This window comes from Canis lupus, chromosome 9 (genome assembly GCF_048164855.1).
Source record: "Canis lupus baileyi chromosome 9, mCanLup2.hap1, whole genome shotgun sequence".
In the NCBI taxonomy this organism is placed as follows: Eukaryota; Metazoa; Chordata; class Mammalia; order Carnivora; family Canidae; genus Canis; species Canis lupus.
Genome location: NC_132846.1, coordinates 72,357,566 through 72,375,420, shown reverse-complemented (window position 1 = coordinate 72,375,420; position 17,855 = coordinate 72,357,566). Strand labels below are relative to the sequence as shown.

The following is a 17,855-nucleotide window of genomic DNA, read 5'->3' as shown; positions in this document are numbered from 1 at the left end:
AGGGAGTTAGGTAAGGCTGCCCCGAAGGGCAACGCTCTAACAACTCTGGGTTGAACAGACAAAATGAAGGTGGTCAGGGAGGGGCAGCCAAGGTGGTCTTGGCAAGTGCTAAGGCAGAGGCAGGAGGGAGCAGAAACAGTTGAGGGGCAGCAAGAACATCACTGAGACTTGAGTAAGATCAGGGCTGCAGGGTGGAGTGGGGCCTGCGGGGCCTGCTGGGTCTGGTCCAAGTGGGGGCACTGCGGGAAGTGGGCATTGCAAAATTCCAACTGGGACGAAGAACGAGGACCATCCCAGGCAAATTCCGGCACCTCCTCACCCTACTCAAAAGCCAAGATAAAAGAACTAGGCCTTTATCCTAAAACAAGTGAGAAATCTCAGGTTTTGAGCCAGGTGGGCTGCTCAGTGCCACCTCTTCTCTTTTAAAGTTGAGGCATCCTACATACAAAGTGCACAAACATTCAGAGTTCAGCTTGATTAAAATACAGATGTAGAGATCCGTGTTGCAGACGGGTCTGGTCAACATACACAATGTTCCTAGGGGAGTAGTTTGAAGAACGCTGCTTACACGCACTCCTGCAAAGCTACCACCTGATAAAATGATACAACACTTGCAGCAGCCAGGGAGCCCGTCTTCCACCGTCTACCTGCTCTGCCCCCGCCCCTCCCCGGGGTCAGGCTTCCCACGGCCCTGCACCCTCCCTCCCAGCTCCCAGCCACCCCCGTGGGCTCAGTGACACCCACGAGGTGCGGGCGGGCCCTGCTCTCCGAGGGTCTGTTTGGGTGAGGGTGCTCTCCATCCCCCCCCGCCCCCCATAAACCAACAATCTCCCTGAAGCAGTGGATCTCCAGGCAGACCCGGCCTGGACACAGCCTACCAAAGGCCCACCCACAGCGGAACCTGAAGAAGCCGCGGGGGTGGGGGGGCACCTCGAATTCACGAGGGGCCGGGCGGCCCGTGGGTCGCCGCTCTGCAGCGGGCTGCGCCCAGTCGGCCTCCGCTTCCCAAGGCTGCTACGAGCTCGGACGCGCCCTGCGTTTAGGCCAGCGGGTCACGCCGCCGAAGCCCCCCACCGCGAGCCGCCGCGGGTCCCTCGGGCTCCCCCGCGGGTGCGCGTGCGCCCACGCGGGGCCCGCACCCCCGGGGCTTGTCCGCGCAGCGCGGGCGCACGCCGCCCGGGCGTCCTTTGCGCAGGCGCGGGCGCGCAATCTCGGCGGCGCACTGGCCGCGCGCTCGCCCCGCCCCCTTCTCCTGGCCTTCCCAGCATCCCGGACGCCCTACGGCAAGCGGCGAGGTCCCGTCCCGCCGGGAGCCGGGAGCCGGGAGCGCAGGGGGCGGGGCGCCGCGCTGAGGTCAGCGCGACGGCGGCCGGCCCCGCCGTGGTTGGCTGCGCCCGCGCTGGCCGCGCCCTGGTTGGCTGCGGGCCGCGGGGCTGGGCCGCCGGGTCGGGGCTGGGGTCGGGGCTCGGGCGCCGGCCGGGCTTGCGCTGCGCTCGGCTCCGCGCCGCTCCAGGTCCGCGGCGGGCGGTGAAGGCGGGGAGGGCGCGGCCGCGGGCGGGGCTGAAGGGCGCGCGGCGGGCGGCGGCGCGAGGCGAGGCGAGGCGAGGCGAGGGCGGGCTGCGCCGGGCGGGGCGGGCGGCGGCGCCGAGGGGAGGAGACCGGCCCATGGACCCGCGGGGCCCGGCGCCCCAGACGCTGCGCCGCCGGGACCGAGCCCAAGATGTCGGCCTAGGCCGGGGCGCGACGACGCGGACGGGGCGGCGACGAGGCGCCGCAGCTGCTGGGGCTCGCGGCCGCCGGGCCCCCGAGGGCTCGCCCTGACGGCCTGGCCGAGCGGGCGGCGAGAGTCCGGCGCGTTGGGAGCGGGCCGCGCGGCACCATGTCGGCCAAGGTGCGGCTCAAGAAGCTGGAGCAGCTGCTCCTGGACGGGCCCTGGCGCAACGAGAGCGCCCTGAGCGTGGAGACGCTGCTCGACGTGCTCGTCTGCCTGTACACCGAGTGCAGCCACTCGGCCCTGCGGCGCGACAAGTATGTGGCCGAGTTCCTCGAGTGGGGTAAGTGCGCGCGGCCCGCCTGCCCCCCGGCCCCCGGCCCTCCGCCCTCGGCCCTCGGCCCTCTCCCCGGCCCGCTCTCCGCCTTCCGCGCCTCCTGCCTCGCCGGCACCCCACACCGCCGCCCCCTCCCCTCCCCGCCCCTCCGCGCCCCTCCGCGCCCCGCCGGGCCGCTCCTCGCGCCCTCGTCCCTTGGAGGCTCGGGGTCCCTCCCTGCCCTCCTCCTTGGCCCTGGCGCATCCGCGCTCGGCCGGCCCGCCCCCTCATCCTGCCCCTGGGAGCCACATCCTCCGTTCCCACCCCCACTCGCTCCCCGCCGCCGGCCAGCGCCCGGGCCGCTTCCTAGATCCACCCTCCGAGTCTGGATATCATTTCCTGCAGCACTCCCCGGGAAATCCGCCCCCACCCCCGCCCCGGCTCTGGGGTCCAGAGTCAGCGTCGAGCCCCCCCCCCCACGCCCCCGCACACGCCTTGCTGGCGGGTGGAGGCAGCCGCGTGCGATTTTTACATCCGCGTGTCCACCTCCCCGTGGGGCCCCCCCATCTGCGTGTGCGTTTCCGGGGAGCCCAGTTCTATCGGCCCTTCCTAGGTGACAGCCTGCTCCATCCCGTTAATGTCCAGGGCTTGAACACCCTTTACCGTAGCAGCTCCAAGGGAGTTTTCAGGTTAACAGCCTTATTTTGCAAGAGCAGATCGATTCTTTTCATTGTAATCGCACTAGACTTGGAATACGTTTGGGGGCAGCTGGAACTGACAGTATACAGGAATCGTTGAAAAACTTCGTTCATCTGATCTTTGCATGCCTTCCCTAGTTTGTCCAAGGATCCGTAGCGCTGTAATCATTGATCAGCCAACCTATTTTGCTTTATTAGGACAAAAGTTTGATTAAGCCATTTTATGATCCTTAGAGTCTCGAAGACGCTACAGGTGCAAAGTGAAAGCCTTTCGCTTCATCTCTAACTAACATGGGCATCCTGTCAAGATCCTCAGGCTCACCTGTAAGGACCTAGTAGGCACATGGAGTCTTCTGTTCAGGCCAAACCTATCCTTGAGTCACTTGCGTCATTGGGCTGGGACTGTGCAGTTTGAACCAGTAATTTCTGCTCTTTGGGGCTGATAAAGGTGATATTTACAATGAAGAAACAAATGTATTCTGAAGTGAGGCCTCTTACTCTGCCAAAATGGTAACTGGAATTTGAGGATTTGTTTACTAATTAAAATTTAAGTTGAGGTATTCTTTACAGGGTTTGTTTTTGCTTTTTAGCGAAATGATGTTTTGTGAGAACCGCAGTAGAAAGGAGTCCCAGAGCCCCAGGACAGCCCCATCATGCTTTATTTCAATGGAGACCACTGCTCTTGGCTATATATAAACAATATCAGTAAAACGAGTGTTCACTTTCTGGGATCTTTTATCAGTGATGTGATTTTCAGCCAAATAACTCATTTTCATAGTTGCTTTGAAAATGAGGTCTTTGGTGCTTGTTGCATCTGAACCTTCTGAATATTGTATTTGCCTCTTCTTAGCAGTTGCTGTCGAAATCCAGACAGTTCCACAATCAGGTTCAACTTGGTGCACGCTATGTGCGTGCATAGCAGTGTGATGGAAAGGTGAAGTGGAGGGAGGGTTGTTGGAGTGGCGAGGTGTGCTCCAACTGGCTGGCCTCTGGGGTGAAGTCAGAGCTGGACACCTTGTACATGGGTGGTTCTTATGTAGCCCCTTAACCACCCGACCGGACCAGCCACGCTGTGAACTGGCTGGCTTCACTGGAGCCAGCTCTTCTCAGCATGTGCGGAGTTCTTATTGTATGAGATTTGACCTTTCCAAATTGAAACAGAAGCTGTGTGCTATAATTTAGAAATACTTTTGAAATTGTATTCTGTTTTTTTGAAAATTATCACAGATGAATTACATTGGCCTAACAATTCAATATGCATAGACATGTAAACCTTAAATTGCAGGGAAGAAAAATGGATCAAGATTTAAAGTGGCATTTTAATGAAATATTAATGCTACTTCTAAATACTACTAATAAAATATGAAGTAGTATTTAATGTATACCATTATAACTCTGCAAGGGGTGTGTTACTAATGAAGATATGTGTACAGTCATTATTTATTATTACTTAGAATGGCTACATGTTACAACCAGAAGGTGAAGAGTGGTCTGTCAAGTGGAATTGTGGAGCATTGTCAGGTGCCCTGACTTCCATGTGGAATTACTTCTGCTCTGGAAAAGAAGATACAAGCTATCAGCCTAGGGGTTGCTGAATTTTGGATTCACACTCTGCATGGTGTTTGAAACCTCCAAAATGTGGAGTTCTGTCTTACAGAGGGCCAACTTCTCCCCACTTTCCATTAGACACTAGGTGTCTAATGACAATTAGGTAGAAATCTTGAAGCTTGATGGAGAAATATAACCTATTCGGTTCAGATTTTGAGACTTACTGAGGAATCTTTGAGACAATTTGGAAAGTATAGGTAATAAAGTTTTTAAGTTTTTTTTTTACTTTTTAAAATTTATTATAACAACATGATAATTAATTTTAAAATTATTTTCAGAGGTAGAATTTCGTGATTCAGCAGTTGCATATAATACCCAGTACTCATCACATCATATAACCTTCATGCCCATCACCCTCTTACCCCTTCCCTCTACTCCCTACCCTTCCAGCAACCCTCAGTTTGTTTCCTATGATTGAGACTCTCATGGTTTGCCTCCTTCTTTGTTGCCTTCATCTTATTTGTCCCTCCCTTCCCCTGTGTTCATCTACTTTGGTTCTTAAATTCCACATATGAGTTAAATCATATGGTATTTGTCTTTCTCTGAAGTTTTATTTTAACTTCAGTTTTTTAGAGAGAGTATGCAGGGTGGGTGTGGGTGGAGAGGGAGAGAGAACCTCAAGCAAAGCTCCACATCCAGTGTGGACCCCAACAGGGGCTCGATCTCACGACCCTGAGATCATGACATGAGCTGAAATCAAGAGTCAGATGCTTAACTGACTGGACCTCCCAGGCTCCCCAAGCTCCCCAAATTTTTAAGTTTTAAAAGAAGACTTTCTGGCTCTTAATTCCTTATTGCCACAGTGGTTTCATGGGACAAGAGTCATCATAGCCTTCACTGTAGGTCTTTAATTTTCCCTTGGTTATGTTTATAGTTTCATTAGTTTCCTCTGTGAGATCTTGGACTTTAATTAAAAGTTGAAAATACCCTGTTTTGCATCTGTTTCCTTAAGCTGTATTTTAATGCAAATTTGATCCTATTTGAAGTAGAACATATGAAGCACTTTGAAATTTCTACAATAGAAACAAATACAAGTAAATGAGATGAATTTGCTATCTCTGTGTTACATAAAAATACTTCTCATGTGTTAAATATCTTTTTTCATGGCTTAAATATAATGGCTTGTATTAAAGTTGGATGTAGCTGTTGTTTGAAGTCCTAGCCTATTGGCATTGGGTAGACCACAGTGGCTCTGTGCTCTGGCCCCTGCATGGCCTGCAGACCAGGTGGGAAGCTTAGAGCTTGCAGCTGGTGTAGGCTCGCCTTGTGGGATGTGGACCCCAGTGTGGGTTTCCCAATTTGCAGACAAGGGCACCTTCCTTTACCTTGCCACTGTACTACTTCTATAAGGAACGGAATTAATTCTCTCTAGCCCTCTTTACTCTTCTCCTTTGTGATTTTTCTTGTGAATGCAGCAGTACCACATTCATCCATGTGAATTCCTGTAGCGGTTAGCAGGGAGATCCTCAGCCCCAAGGCATGAGTGGGATGAATCTACCCAATGTAATATGTTGGGGCTTAACTGGTGGTGTTTAACATCTCAAGATACATTTTGTCCTTAATGGGTCCTCCAGATAGAATGTTTATGTAACACGGGAATGCCTTCAACAGGTATTTTGAATAACACCTAAATTTGAGAGTAATATGGGGAATGAATAATAAAAGTTAAGTTAATGTAATTTAGACTTGTAAGTAGCTCTTCAGAATGCATGGTGATAATGACTACATGGCATGTGATGGGACGGTTGAAACCACTAAACCTTAACAAGCCAGCCTTACCTTTTCTCTCCTAAAACCTCGTCTATTGACAATTGGGTTTTGAAGTGAACATCAGAGTCACTTCGTGTGTGACACACTTAGTGTGTTAAATCTCGATTTTAAATAACTAGAGTTGGAATTGGAGTGAATTGTCCTCAGATGAGATACCACTGTGTGAGCCACTTGAGAAGGTTTATGATGTGCAGCAGATTACTCTCCAGGCACGCTACTCATGTGCGCCTGAGGTAAAATAATCAAAATATGACAGGATTGATAGAGGTGCCTCCTCTTGCCTTTGCCCTGCCTCTTGTTGCAGAGCCTTGTGCCCTTAGAAATCTCCTGTCTGTGCTGACGTCTGTGATGCTGGATAAACACATGAGCAAACAGGACTGTTAATTCCAAACTATATTAAGTACGGTGAAACTATTGAGTGCTTTTCTTGGTAAAGAGACAAAAAGTATTTTTTTGAGACTAATAAAGTAGGAGGATCTTTCTGGAAGGAACCAAATAAGAGATTTTTTTTTTTTTTTTTTTTTTTACCATTTTTCTTTAATCAAAAAGGAGATAAAATTAAGGGAGATTTTAAAGGAGTTCTTGAGAAAACCCATGAAAACCCTGTAATCACATCACCCTAACTGGTCCCCATTAAGATAACACCTTTTAGTCCCTGACCCAAGTTTAAGTTTGGTTCTTAGCTTCTTAGAATGATCCAGAATGACAGTGTATTAGGGTTACCTTAAATTTGTGTGAAAAGCTCACACAAATGTTCTTTTACTAAGGAAAACAGATGAGAGGAAAAGAACACTTTCCTTAGATTTAAAATCAGAAGTGTTTTGACAATCTGAACTACCTGCATGCATATGGACTTAAAAATATACCAGAGGCAACTATATATATATATTTTAAGATTTTATTATTTGAGAGAGTGAGAGAGCACAAGCAGGGGGAGCAGCAAAGGGAGAGGGAGAAGCAGACTCCCCGCTGAGCAGGGAGCCTGACGCAGGGCTCGATCCCAGGACCCTGGGAACATGACCTGAGTGAGCCAAAGGCAGATGCTCAACCAACCCAGGTGCCTCCAGAGGCAACTATTTTTTAAAGACAAATAGATACTAACTATGAAATAAAGGTCATACTTTACACTATCTGTGTTGTACATTAGGTTTTTGGTCATTTTCATTGGTAGGTAACTGGCAACAAAATTGGTTTTAGATTAAAACTTTGCAAAAAGGGTCAGTTATATAATAGAACCTTGGGTTTTGCTGTCTTTGGGAAAGAATTAGAAATTTAGAGAGAAATTTGAATTGGATCGTATGTCAGTCCTGTTCTGTCCTTTTATTAGAGCTACTTTGGAGACATAATGGAATTTGAAGGTGCCTCCTAATGTTACTGGGGTGGCATTGATTTCTCTAGCCTCCACAATCACAGAGGCATAGGTTGGACCACTGTTAGGAATTGGAGCGGCCACGTGCTCTGCCCTCCTACCCCATCCCTGCTCTCCCTTGGGGAAACTGGGCTCGGGACATTTTCCTGATCATTTTGGAATCAGCAGCCTTTTAGGGGGTCAGCCTGGGACTACCTGGCAGGTGCTAGCTTTGAAATATCTGTTTCACTGTAGCCTTTTCCTTCCATTCCCATCATCGCTGGCCTAGCTGAAGCTCTCAAGCTGGCAGACCTGAATGAATGCTTTTCTCACTTTAAGATTTAAATGCCTCTGCCAGTCACCCTTAAACACTGCTGTTCTTTTTATCTCTCTCTCTTTCAAATACTTTATATTCTATTGCCTTTAATAAATCAGGTCAAACTGACCTAAAAGACCCATGTCATCTTAGTTTTAGGAGTTGAAATTAACCACACTTCTTCCCATATCCTGTGATTTTTCTCAAGTAATATCTTACCTTTATTAAAATAATGCATCTACTTGATAACTGAGTTTCTTTTTTTAAAGATTTTATTTATTTATTCATGAGAGACACATAATGAGAGAGAGAGAGACAGAGGGAGAAGCAGGCTCCATGCAGGGAGCCCGACGAGGGACTCAGTCCCGGGACTCCAGGAGCTGAAGGCAGGCGCTAAACTGCTGAGCCACACAGGCATCCCGATAACTCTGAGTTTTAACTTTCATAAGCAGCCACATCTAACCCCTCTGTTTCTTTTGATAATCATCTGTCTCAGGATCGCATTCAGCTGCCAGTAACAGAACCAACTAATAGCAACTTACCCAAAATCAGGGTGATTTCTGTCACGTGGAATTGGGATGTGGGCAGGGCAGGGCTCGTAAACAGCTCATTCCAAGAAGTCTTCAGGGACCTGGGCCCTTTCCTGCTCAGTCCAGCATCTTGATGGTGGCTGTCCCCGCTGCATTCCAGGCAGCAGGGTGAAGGTGTTGTATTACCGTGGAAGAAGGGAAGAATCTGGGATGTTGTGGTTATTTTAGCACTTCTTGACTCGAATTCCATGTTTCTATAAAGCAGTATGTAGTACTGCTGATTTCTGATTTTTCTGCTTTAGACTTTATCTGTTGACTTCGTCCTGTGGAAGAGAAGGTTATAGAAAGTTATAGAATCTTCTCTGCGCACCTGTACGCTCTCTCCCTTTTTCCAAATATGGTTATATAATAAGTTTTGTTTATATTGGTAGTGTTTCTGTTATCAGTAGGTAAATATCTTAAGCCACATAGGATGCAGTTAGTTCTTGTCTTTATTGAGATAGGGAATTATTTCTGTGTTTATTAGAATGAGTTATGTTTCTTCCCTCTAGCTTGGATGCCAGCGTACAGTGCTAAGTACAGTTCCAGGGTTGTAGCTAGAACAGGTCAGCACTGTAATGTGCCTTGCCACACACACTGCCCAGCTTGTCAGCTTCCACGCCTTGAAGCCTTTTGTTTTCCTATTTCCATTGAAGCTATTTGTGCTCTAGATCTAGTGCTTAGCAGTATTCCTAGAATATCTCTCCATTCCTTGTGGGAATTTTTTTAGTGTTTCTCTGTTGAATTCCCCTTTCTGGATTTCATGTCTTTCTCCTTTTGGTAGTGTATCTTCTAGTGGCTTCCTGAAAAAGGGTTCATTGGAGATAAATCTTGAGTGACAGTCTGCCTGGGTCCTGAATTATAGGTTAGAAGTAATTTTTCCTCAGAAGTTTGACAGCATTATTCCATTACTGTCCACTTTCCATTGTTGGTAATGAGCAGTCGGACAAGACTTTGTGTGACTTGTCTTCCCTGGGAACTCTCAGGGTCTTCTGTCTACCTCCAGCATTCTTTGGCAGGTTTTTCTGTTGGGGACACTGGGTCCTTCAGTTCTGGAACTTTTTTTTTTTTAAGATTTTTATTTATTCATGAGAGACAGAGACAGAGAGGCAGAGACACAGGCAGACGGAGAAGCAGGCTCCATGCAGGGAGCCCGATGTGGGACTCGATCCTAGGACCCTGGGATCATGCCCTGAGAAAAGGCAGACACCCAACCGCTGAGCCACCCAGGCATCCCTCTGGAACCTTTCCATATTGTCTCTTATCTCTTCCCTGGTTTCTCCATTGTAGCCTTATTGATCTCCTATTCTTCAGATGTTGGACCTTCTGGAGTGTTCTGCTAATTTCCTTTTCCTACTTTTTCTTATTCTTTATCTGCTTCTTCTGACTTTTCTGGAAGAAGTCCTCAACTGTGTCTTCTGGTCCTTACATTGCATTATTATTTCTGCTGTTACATCTTTCATTACTAGGTGTTTTTATTCTCAGCATTCATTTTTATAACATATTGGTTTCATGAAGACAATATACTTTTTTTTTTAAAGATTTTATTTATTTATTCATGATAGTCACACAGAGAGAGAGAGAGAGAGAGAGAGGCAGAGACACAGGCAGAGGGAGAAGCAGGCTCCACGCAGGGAGCCCGACGTGGGACTCGATCCCGGGTCTCCAGGATCGCGCCCTGGGCCAAAGGCAGGCGCCAAACCGCTGCGCCACCCAGGGATCCCGACAATATACTTTTTTAAAAAAAGATTTTATTTGAAAGAGAATGAACGTGCACACAAGCTGAGGGGAGGGGCAGAGGGAGAAGCAAACTCTCTGCTGAGCAGGGAGCCCCATGTGGGGCTCGATCTCAGGACCCCAAGATCACCGCCGACTGAACCACCCAAGCACCCTGGCAATGCACTTTTTCTTTTTTTTTTAAGGTTTATTTACTTATGATAGACATAGAGAGAAAGAGGCAGAGACACAGGAGGAGGGAGAAGCAGGCTCCATGCCAGGAGCCTGACGTGGGACTTGATCCCAGGACTCCAGGATTGTGCCCTGGGCCAAAGGCAGGCGCCAAACTGCTGAGCCACCCAGGGATTCCCCCCCCCCTTTTTTTTAAACCAGCAATGCACTTTATAAGAGATTATTTTTAATTGATTTATGTGTACACATTTATGTTATGTAGACATTTTCTTTTATTTCCTGTGTCATCGCTCTTCTGAGTCCTTGTTCTCCTCTTTCTTGCTTGGGTCTTTGTTATCAGAAGCTTTTCTCCAAGTACCTGCTGATTATTGGCTGTCTCTCCATAATTGTGAGTGGGCTGATTGGACACTCCCCATGTGCATGGACAAACTTTTGAGTGTTGAGTCTCACCATTAGGAAATAGGATGGGGACTTGCCAATTTGAGGAGCAAAGTAATTCTTTCTTTGGGGCTATCAGTTTCCCCAGAGAGGGGTTTCTGGTGTCCTGCCTGGGCAATGGGGAGTAGCATGGGATATGCTGGCTTTTTAGGAAGGTCGGATAAGGTAGAAAGTTGGTGGTGGGTGGGGACAGAAGAATTTCTAGGGTGTAGCTGCTGCTTTTATAGATTTGAAGCCCCATTTAGACCCTCCGAGATTCTGAGATCTCTGTACTTCTGATCATTCCCAAGCCGCCTTACCCCTACCTCACACACATTAACTTTTGGTTTTCTAGCTTTGCTAAATTAGTCATCACTTGTCGATTGTCTTTTCCCACTGTGCACAATTATGCTAACATTTCTAGGCTGCTGTCATCTCCTGTTGAATACTCATTCAACAAGTATTTTTTAAGGACTTGAAAAGTACTAGGCACTGCAGTGGTGAACAAAATCCCTGTTCTCCTGGGATTCATGGTATCCTTGAGGCTGTGTCCCTTGGTAATCATAAGCTATCATATTTTAGTAGGGTTTCCAGATGGTGTAAAGCTAAGGCAGGTGTTCTGAAAGGTACCCTAGTTTTCATCGCTATGTGAAGTCAGAGGGAATAGTTTCTATTTTCTTTGACTTGGATGTATTGGCATTTCTATTCCTATGCTTACTCATTTATTAGAAAGCTTCCCCCATAAGTAGAAGGAAGATGTGGGAATAAGGGAGGGCAAGTTTTTCTCTAGAAACTGCATCCCAGTGGGAGGGAGGAGAGAAAGAGGGGCAAAGGATGTGAAGAAAGGGGAATTACAGGATGGGTGCACTGAAAACAGGACAAGGGGTTCCTGGAAAGTACTTCTTCAGATGGCTGGGGAGTGGCTACTCTAGGGTGGATACAGGGATGAAGCAGGGAGGGACCTCTGGAGACCCACAGTGTGGACATGTTTGCAGTCGGGTGTTGGTGACCTAGGGACCATGTGCATAAGCTTTGATCTTTCTTGAACTGATGTGGAGCTGATTCTGTTTAAGCTCTTAGTATGTAGGAAGGTATCACCAACTATTTATTTGAGGCAGAGAGAGGAGCGTACTTGTGCCTGTGAGTCACAAGATGGGCAGAGGGGTGGAGGGAGAAACAGACCCGCTGAGTAGGACCCCCGAGATCATAACCTGAGCCTGAGCTGAAGGCAGATTCTTTTTTTCTTTCCTTTCCTTTCCTTTCCTTTCCTTTCCTTTCCTTTCCTTTCCTTTCCTTTCCTTTCCTTTCCTTTCCTTTCCTCTTTCCTCTTTCCTCTTTCCTCTTTCCTCTTTCCTCTTTCCTCTTTCCTCTTTCCTCTTTCCTCTTTCCTCTTTTCTCTTTTCTCTTTTCTCTTTTCTCTTTTCTTTTTTTTAAGATTTTATTTATTCTTGAGAGACACAGAGAGAGAGAGAGAGAGAGAGACATAGGCACAGGGAAAGCAACCTCCCTCCATGATAGAGTCCCGATGCAAGACTCTATCAGATCCGGAACTGTGGGACCACACCTTGAGCCGAAGGCAGACGCTCAACCACTGAGCCACCCAGGAGCCCCAGGTATCACCAATTTAGAATTGAGAGCAGCAGAAGAAATGTTCTTGCCACTTATAATTTTCCAAAAACAAAAAACAATTACTTTTTTAAAAAGATTATTTATTTTCTTGAGAGAGAGCATGAGTGAGTATAGAGGGAGAGGGAGAAACAGACCACCACGGAGTCCGATGGGGGGGCTCGATCCCAGGACCCTGAGATCATGACCTGAGCCAAAGGGAGATGCTCAACCAACTGAGCCACCCAGGTACCAAATAAATAAATTAAATCCAAAGGTAAATAGACCTCCCTTACCATGACACCCAAATTACATTTTAAGGCTGTTGCTCTGTTGTACTTTACCTTTTTCATGTGACAGAACTGAACTGAAATCATAGAATTTCTCTCATTTTGTTTAAAAAAATTAAAATCAAGGAGCTAAATTTATTTTATTTTTTTCTAATTTTTATTTATTTATGATAGTCACAGAGAGAGAGAGAGAGAGAGAGGCAGAGACATAGGCAGAGGGAGAAGCAGGCTCCATGCACCGGAAGCCCGACGTGGGATTCAATCCCAGGTCTCCAGGATCGCGCCCTGGGCCAAAGGCAGGCGCCAAACCGCTGCGCCACCCAGGGATCCCTAAATTTATTTTTTTAACTTATATACTATTTCTAATTGGAAATAGTATTTTAAATTTATTTTTTAGTTTAATTTTTTTTTTTTTTTTAAAGTAGACTCCACACCCAGTGTGGGGCTTGAACTCATGATCCCAAGATCAAGAGTCACATGCTCTGTGCATTGAGCCAGCCACACACACCCCGGAAATAGCATTTTTATTCTTCACTATTGAGAAGATGTTGATTTCATAATAAATGGGTATTCAGCAATCCTTTAAAAATGATTGTGCAGCTCTGCCACAGATGGACTTGCTTGTTTTTTAACTGCAAGTATTTGAGATCAGATTGTCAAAAAGTCTTTTAAGTGGATTAACAAGTCACCCTTCTGATGTACCTTTAAAATTAATCTGGGAAAATGTCAATAAAACCCGGTTTTTGGATATGTGGAATATATTGTTTTGCAGCAAATTGGGAAGTTACTGTGAGTGTTTTATTCCCAATTTCACCAGTTAATTAAGGTGTCAGGGATGGCGTTTATATTAGACTGTATCAGGACAAGAAATGTTTATGAAAACATCAGTATTATGGTTTTATGTAAGCAAAGTGATAAGCCTGGATATATTTCTTTCTACAAATATATAATTATTTTTTTAAAAAGCAAGGTAAGCGTTTATGAAGTTTGATAATCCTTGTGAAATAATATGTGAAGAGGATTACTGGAACAAAAGCTGATGTCTATCAGCAACGTGAGAGAAACTTAAATTGCACAGCTGATTTAAGTTCATTTTAGTGGGAAAGAAAGCTTTCTCTGGCATTTGCAGTTACTAGCTGGTTTATTTACTTTTTTTTTCTTTTTTTGATAACGCAGTTATTGAGATATAATTCACATACAATTTACCTGTTCAAATTACAATTCAGTAGCTTTACTATGTTCATAGAGTTATGCAACCATCTGTACCATTGAATCACAAACATTTTCATCACCTCTGAAAGAAACCCTGTACCCTTTAGCTGTCACCCCCCAGCTCCCTGCTTTCCCTCTAAGCAACCACTGATCTCACCTCATTTTGTATTTGCCTATTTTGGACCTTTCATGGAGTCTTATAATATGTGGTCTTTTGTGACTGGGTCTTTTTCATTTAGCATAATGTTTTCAAGGATATCTTGTATTTCATCCCTTTCAGTTCCAAATAACATTCCATTACATAGACAGTCCACATTGTTCATCAGTTGATGAACATTTGGGTTGTTTCTACCTTTCGGCTATTATGAAGAATGCTTCTGTGAACATTAATGTACCAGTTTTTGAGTGGACATATGTTTTCATTTCTCTTGGCTGTATACCCGGGAGTAGAATGCTGGGTCATTCAGTAACTTTATGCTTAGCATTTTGGGAAACTGCTAGGTGGTTTTCCATAGCAGGTGTATCAGTATACATTTCCACCAGCAGCATATAAGACTTCCAATTTCTCCATATCCTCACCAACACTTGTTATTGTCTCATATTCTAGTCTTAGTGGGTGTCTCATTTTAGTTTTGATTTACTTTTCTCTAAAAGTTAACAGTGTTAAGCATCCTTTCTTGTGTTTATTGACCATTTGAATATCTTCTTTGGAGAAATGTCTGTTCTTTTGCCCATTTTAAATTTGTGTTGTCTTTCTGTTGTTGAGTTGTAAGAGTTCTTTATATATCCTGGATATTAAACCTTTACCAAATGTATGATATGCAAATTTATTTTTTAGTTTAATTTTTTTTTAAATAGACTCCACACCCAATGTGGGGCTTGAACTTATGATCCCAAGATCAAATATACTATACAGTATATTTGCATATTTTCTTCTATACTGTGGATTTTTATTTCATATTCTTGATACTTCAAAGCACAAAAGTTTTTAATTTTGATGAAGTTTAATTTAACTTTTGTTGATTTTGGTGTCATATTTAAGAATCTGTTGCCAAGTCCAAGGTCACAAAGATTTATATCGGTGTTTTCTTCTAAGGGTTTTATAGTTTCAGATCTTACATGTAGGACTTTGATCCACTTGAGTCAGTTTTTGTGTATAGTAGGAGATGGGGAACCACATCCTCTTTTTTCTTTCTCTTGCATGTGGATATCCTGTTGTCCCAGTACCATTAGTTGAAGAGACTGTTCTTTCCCCCATTAAATAGTCTTGCATCCTTGTCAAAATCAGTTGATTAATGTATGGGTTTAATTTCTGGGCTCTCAGTTGTGTTCTATTGGTATTTATGCCTATCCTTATGTCAGTACCAACACTATCTTGGTTACTGTTGCTTTGTAATAAGTTTTGAATTCAAGAAGTGTGAGTTGTCCAACTTTGTTCTTTTTCAAGATTGTTTTGGCTATTTTGAGTTCCTTGAATTTCCATATGAATTTTAGGATCAGCTTGCCAATTTCTTTAAAGAAGCCATCTGGGATTCTGATAGGGATTGCATCAAATCTGTAGATGAACTTGGGGAGTATTGGTGTTTTAACAACATTAAGTCTTCTGTCTATGAATATAATATCTTTCCATTTATTTAGATCTTTTAAGTTTTTTCAAAAATATTTTGTAGTTTTCAGAGTTTAACGTGTCTCTTTTTATTGTGATAAAATACATATAAAACTTGCCATTTTAACTTTATAAGTGTTTATTCGGTTATATTACATTTACAAAACAGTATAAAATTTTCAATTATTTTGTTAAATTATTCCTAAGGTTTTAAAATTTCTATAGTAAATGGAGTTTTCTTAATTTTAGTTTTAGGTTGTTCATTGCAAATGTATACAAATAATTGTTTTTTATTTATTTTTTTAAGGAAATAATTTTTTTTTTTTAAGGTTTATTTATTTATTTATTTATGATAGAGAGAGAGAGAGGCAGAGACACAGGCAGAGGGAGAAGCAGGCTCCATGCCAGGAGCCCAACACGGGACTCGATCCTGAGACTCCAGGATCGCTCCCTGGGCCAAAGGCAGGCGCCATACCGCTGAGCCACCCAGGGATCCCCGGAAATAATTGTTTTTTAATATTGATCTTGTATTCTGCAAAATTACTGAACTCATTTATTAGTTCTCATAGTTTTTAGTGGCTTCTTTAGGATTTTTATATATAAGATCATGTCACCTGTGAATAGAGGTAGTTTGCTTTTTCCTTTCCAGGCCGGATGTTCTTTCTTTGTAACCTAATTACCCTGGCTAGAACCTCCAGCACAGTGTAGGATAGAAGCAGCAGGAGTACACATCCTTGTCTTATTCCTGATCTTAGGTACAAAGCATCTAAGTCTTTCACTATTAAGTGTACTTTTAGTTGTGAGTTTTCATTGATGCTCTTTATGAGGTTGAGGAAGTTTACTTCTATTCCTAGTTTGTTGAGTGTTTTATCATAAAAGGATGTTGAGTTTTGTTAACTTTTTCTGGATCCATTGAGATAATCACGTTTTTGTTTTTAATTCTGTTGAAAATATGCATTACATTAATCAATTATATTTTTTCAAATATTTATTTATTTATTTATCATTCATTCATTCATTCATTCAGAGAGAGCGAGAGAGAGGCAGAGACACAGGCAGAGGGAGAAGCAGGCTCCATGCAGGAAGTCCAACATGAGATTTGATCCCGGGTCTCCAGGATCACACCCCGGGCCACAGGCGGCACTAAACCCGCTGCGCCACCGGGGCTGCCCATACATTAATTGATTATTATATGTTGAACCAGCCTTATATCCTGGGATAAACCCCACTTTGTCATGTGTACAGTTCTTTTTCTATGGTTTGGATTTGGTTTGCTAGTACTTTGTTGTGGATTTTTACATTGATATTCATAAGAGATACTGGTTTGTAGTTTTTTCTTTCCTGGAGTGTCTTGGTTTTGGCATCAGGGTGATACTGGCCTTACAGAATGAGTTAGGAGGTGTTCTTTCTCTCTTCCATTTTTTTTTTTTTTTTTTTTGAGAGTTTGTGAAAATTTTGTGTTCTTTTAATGTTTGATTTTGGGGCCCCTTGTGGCTCAGTTGGTTAAGTGTCTGCCTTTGGCTCAGGTCATGATCCCAGGGTCCTAGGATTGAGCTCTGTAACAGGCTCCCTGCCCAGTGGGAAGTCTGCTTCTCTTTGCCCTCTTGCCCCTCTCCTCCTCCCTCTTTCCTTGCTCACGTACTGTCTCTCTCAAATAAATAAAATCTTTAAAAAAAATCGAATAAAATTAAAATGTTTGATTTTGAGGAACTGCCAGATTCCCAGTTCACCTGGGAAGCTCTCTGGGTTTTTCTTTTTCTTTCTTTTTAAAAAATATTTTATTTATTTATTCATGAGAGACACAGAGAGAGGCAGAGACACAGGCAGGGAGCCCGATATGGGACTCGATTCCCAGACCTCGGACTCCGGGATCACACCTTGAGCCAAAGGCGGACATTTATCCGCTGAGCCACCCAGGCGTCCCCTTCTTTGGGTTTTTCTTTGTGGTTAGTTTTTTGATTACTAATTCAACCTCTGTGCTTATTGTACATCTATTCACATTTTCTCTTTCTTCTTTAGTCAGTTTGTTCGTTTTTATCTTTTTAGGAATTTGCCCATTTCCTCTAGATTAATTTGTTGGCATAGAGTCTGTTCATAGTATTTCTTAATCTGTAAGATCTGTAGGGGGATGTCTCTCCTCTTTCACTTCACTTTTAGCAATTTGAGTCTCCTCTTTTTTTCTTCCAGCCAACCTTAAAAATGGTTACAATGTCCAGGTTTACGTTTTGCCACAGTGAAAAAGTAACTACAAGTAAAAGTAATTGAGATCCATCTATTCTGTTGACTGTAACTGCTGTTCATTTTTTCTGCTTACTGTACAGTATTGTACTGTATTCGTTTATCACCATTTGTGTATTTATGCTGGATGGACTTCTGGGGTGGCCACTTTTTGGGCTGTTAATGAAGAGTTCTACTGTAAATTGCTTTGGTTTTTAAATTCTCCAGAGAAAGTTTCTTTGACTGCAGTTCATCTACCATGTC

At 44.5% G+C, this 17,855-nt stretch overlaps 1 protein-coding gene across 3 annotated transcripts in view; it reads left to right on the top strand.

Moving 5' to 3' along the window:
• The first annotated feature begins 1,694 nt into the window (after positions 1-1,694).
• CDC42BPB (CDC42 binding protein kinase beta) overlaps positions 1,695-17,855 on the top strand; it is a 105,746-nt gene continuing 89,585 nt past the window's right edge. The window contains exon 1 of one of the 3 annotated variants that reach the window (XR_012037266.1): positions 1,695-2,054. Coding sequence is in view for 2 of the 3 variants with exons in the window: in XM_072840029.1 (XP_072696130.1) it covers positions 1,880-2,054 (175 nt within the window). In the remaining variant the exon portion in view is untranslated. The remainder of the gene's footprint in view (positions 2,055-17,855) is intronic. The other 2 variants (XM_072840029.1, XM_072840030.1) reach the window with 2 other exon arrangements.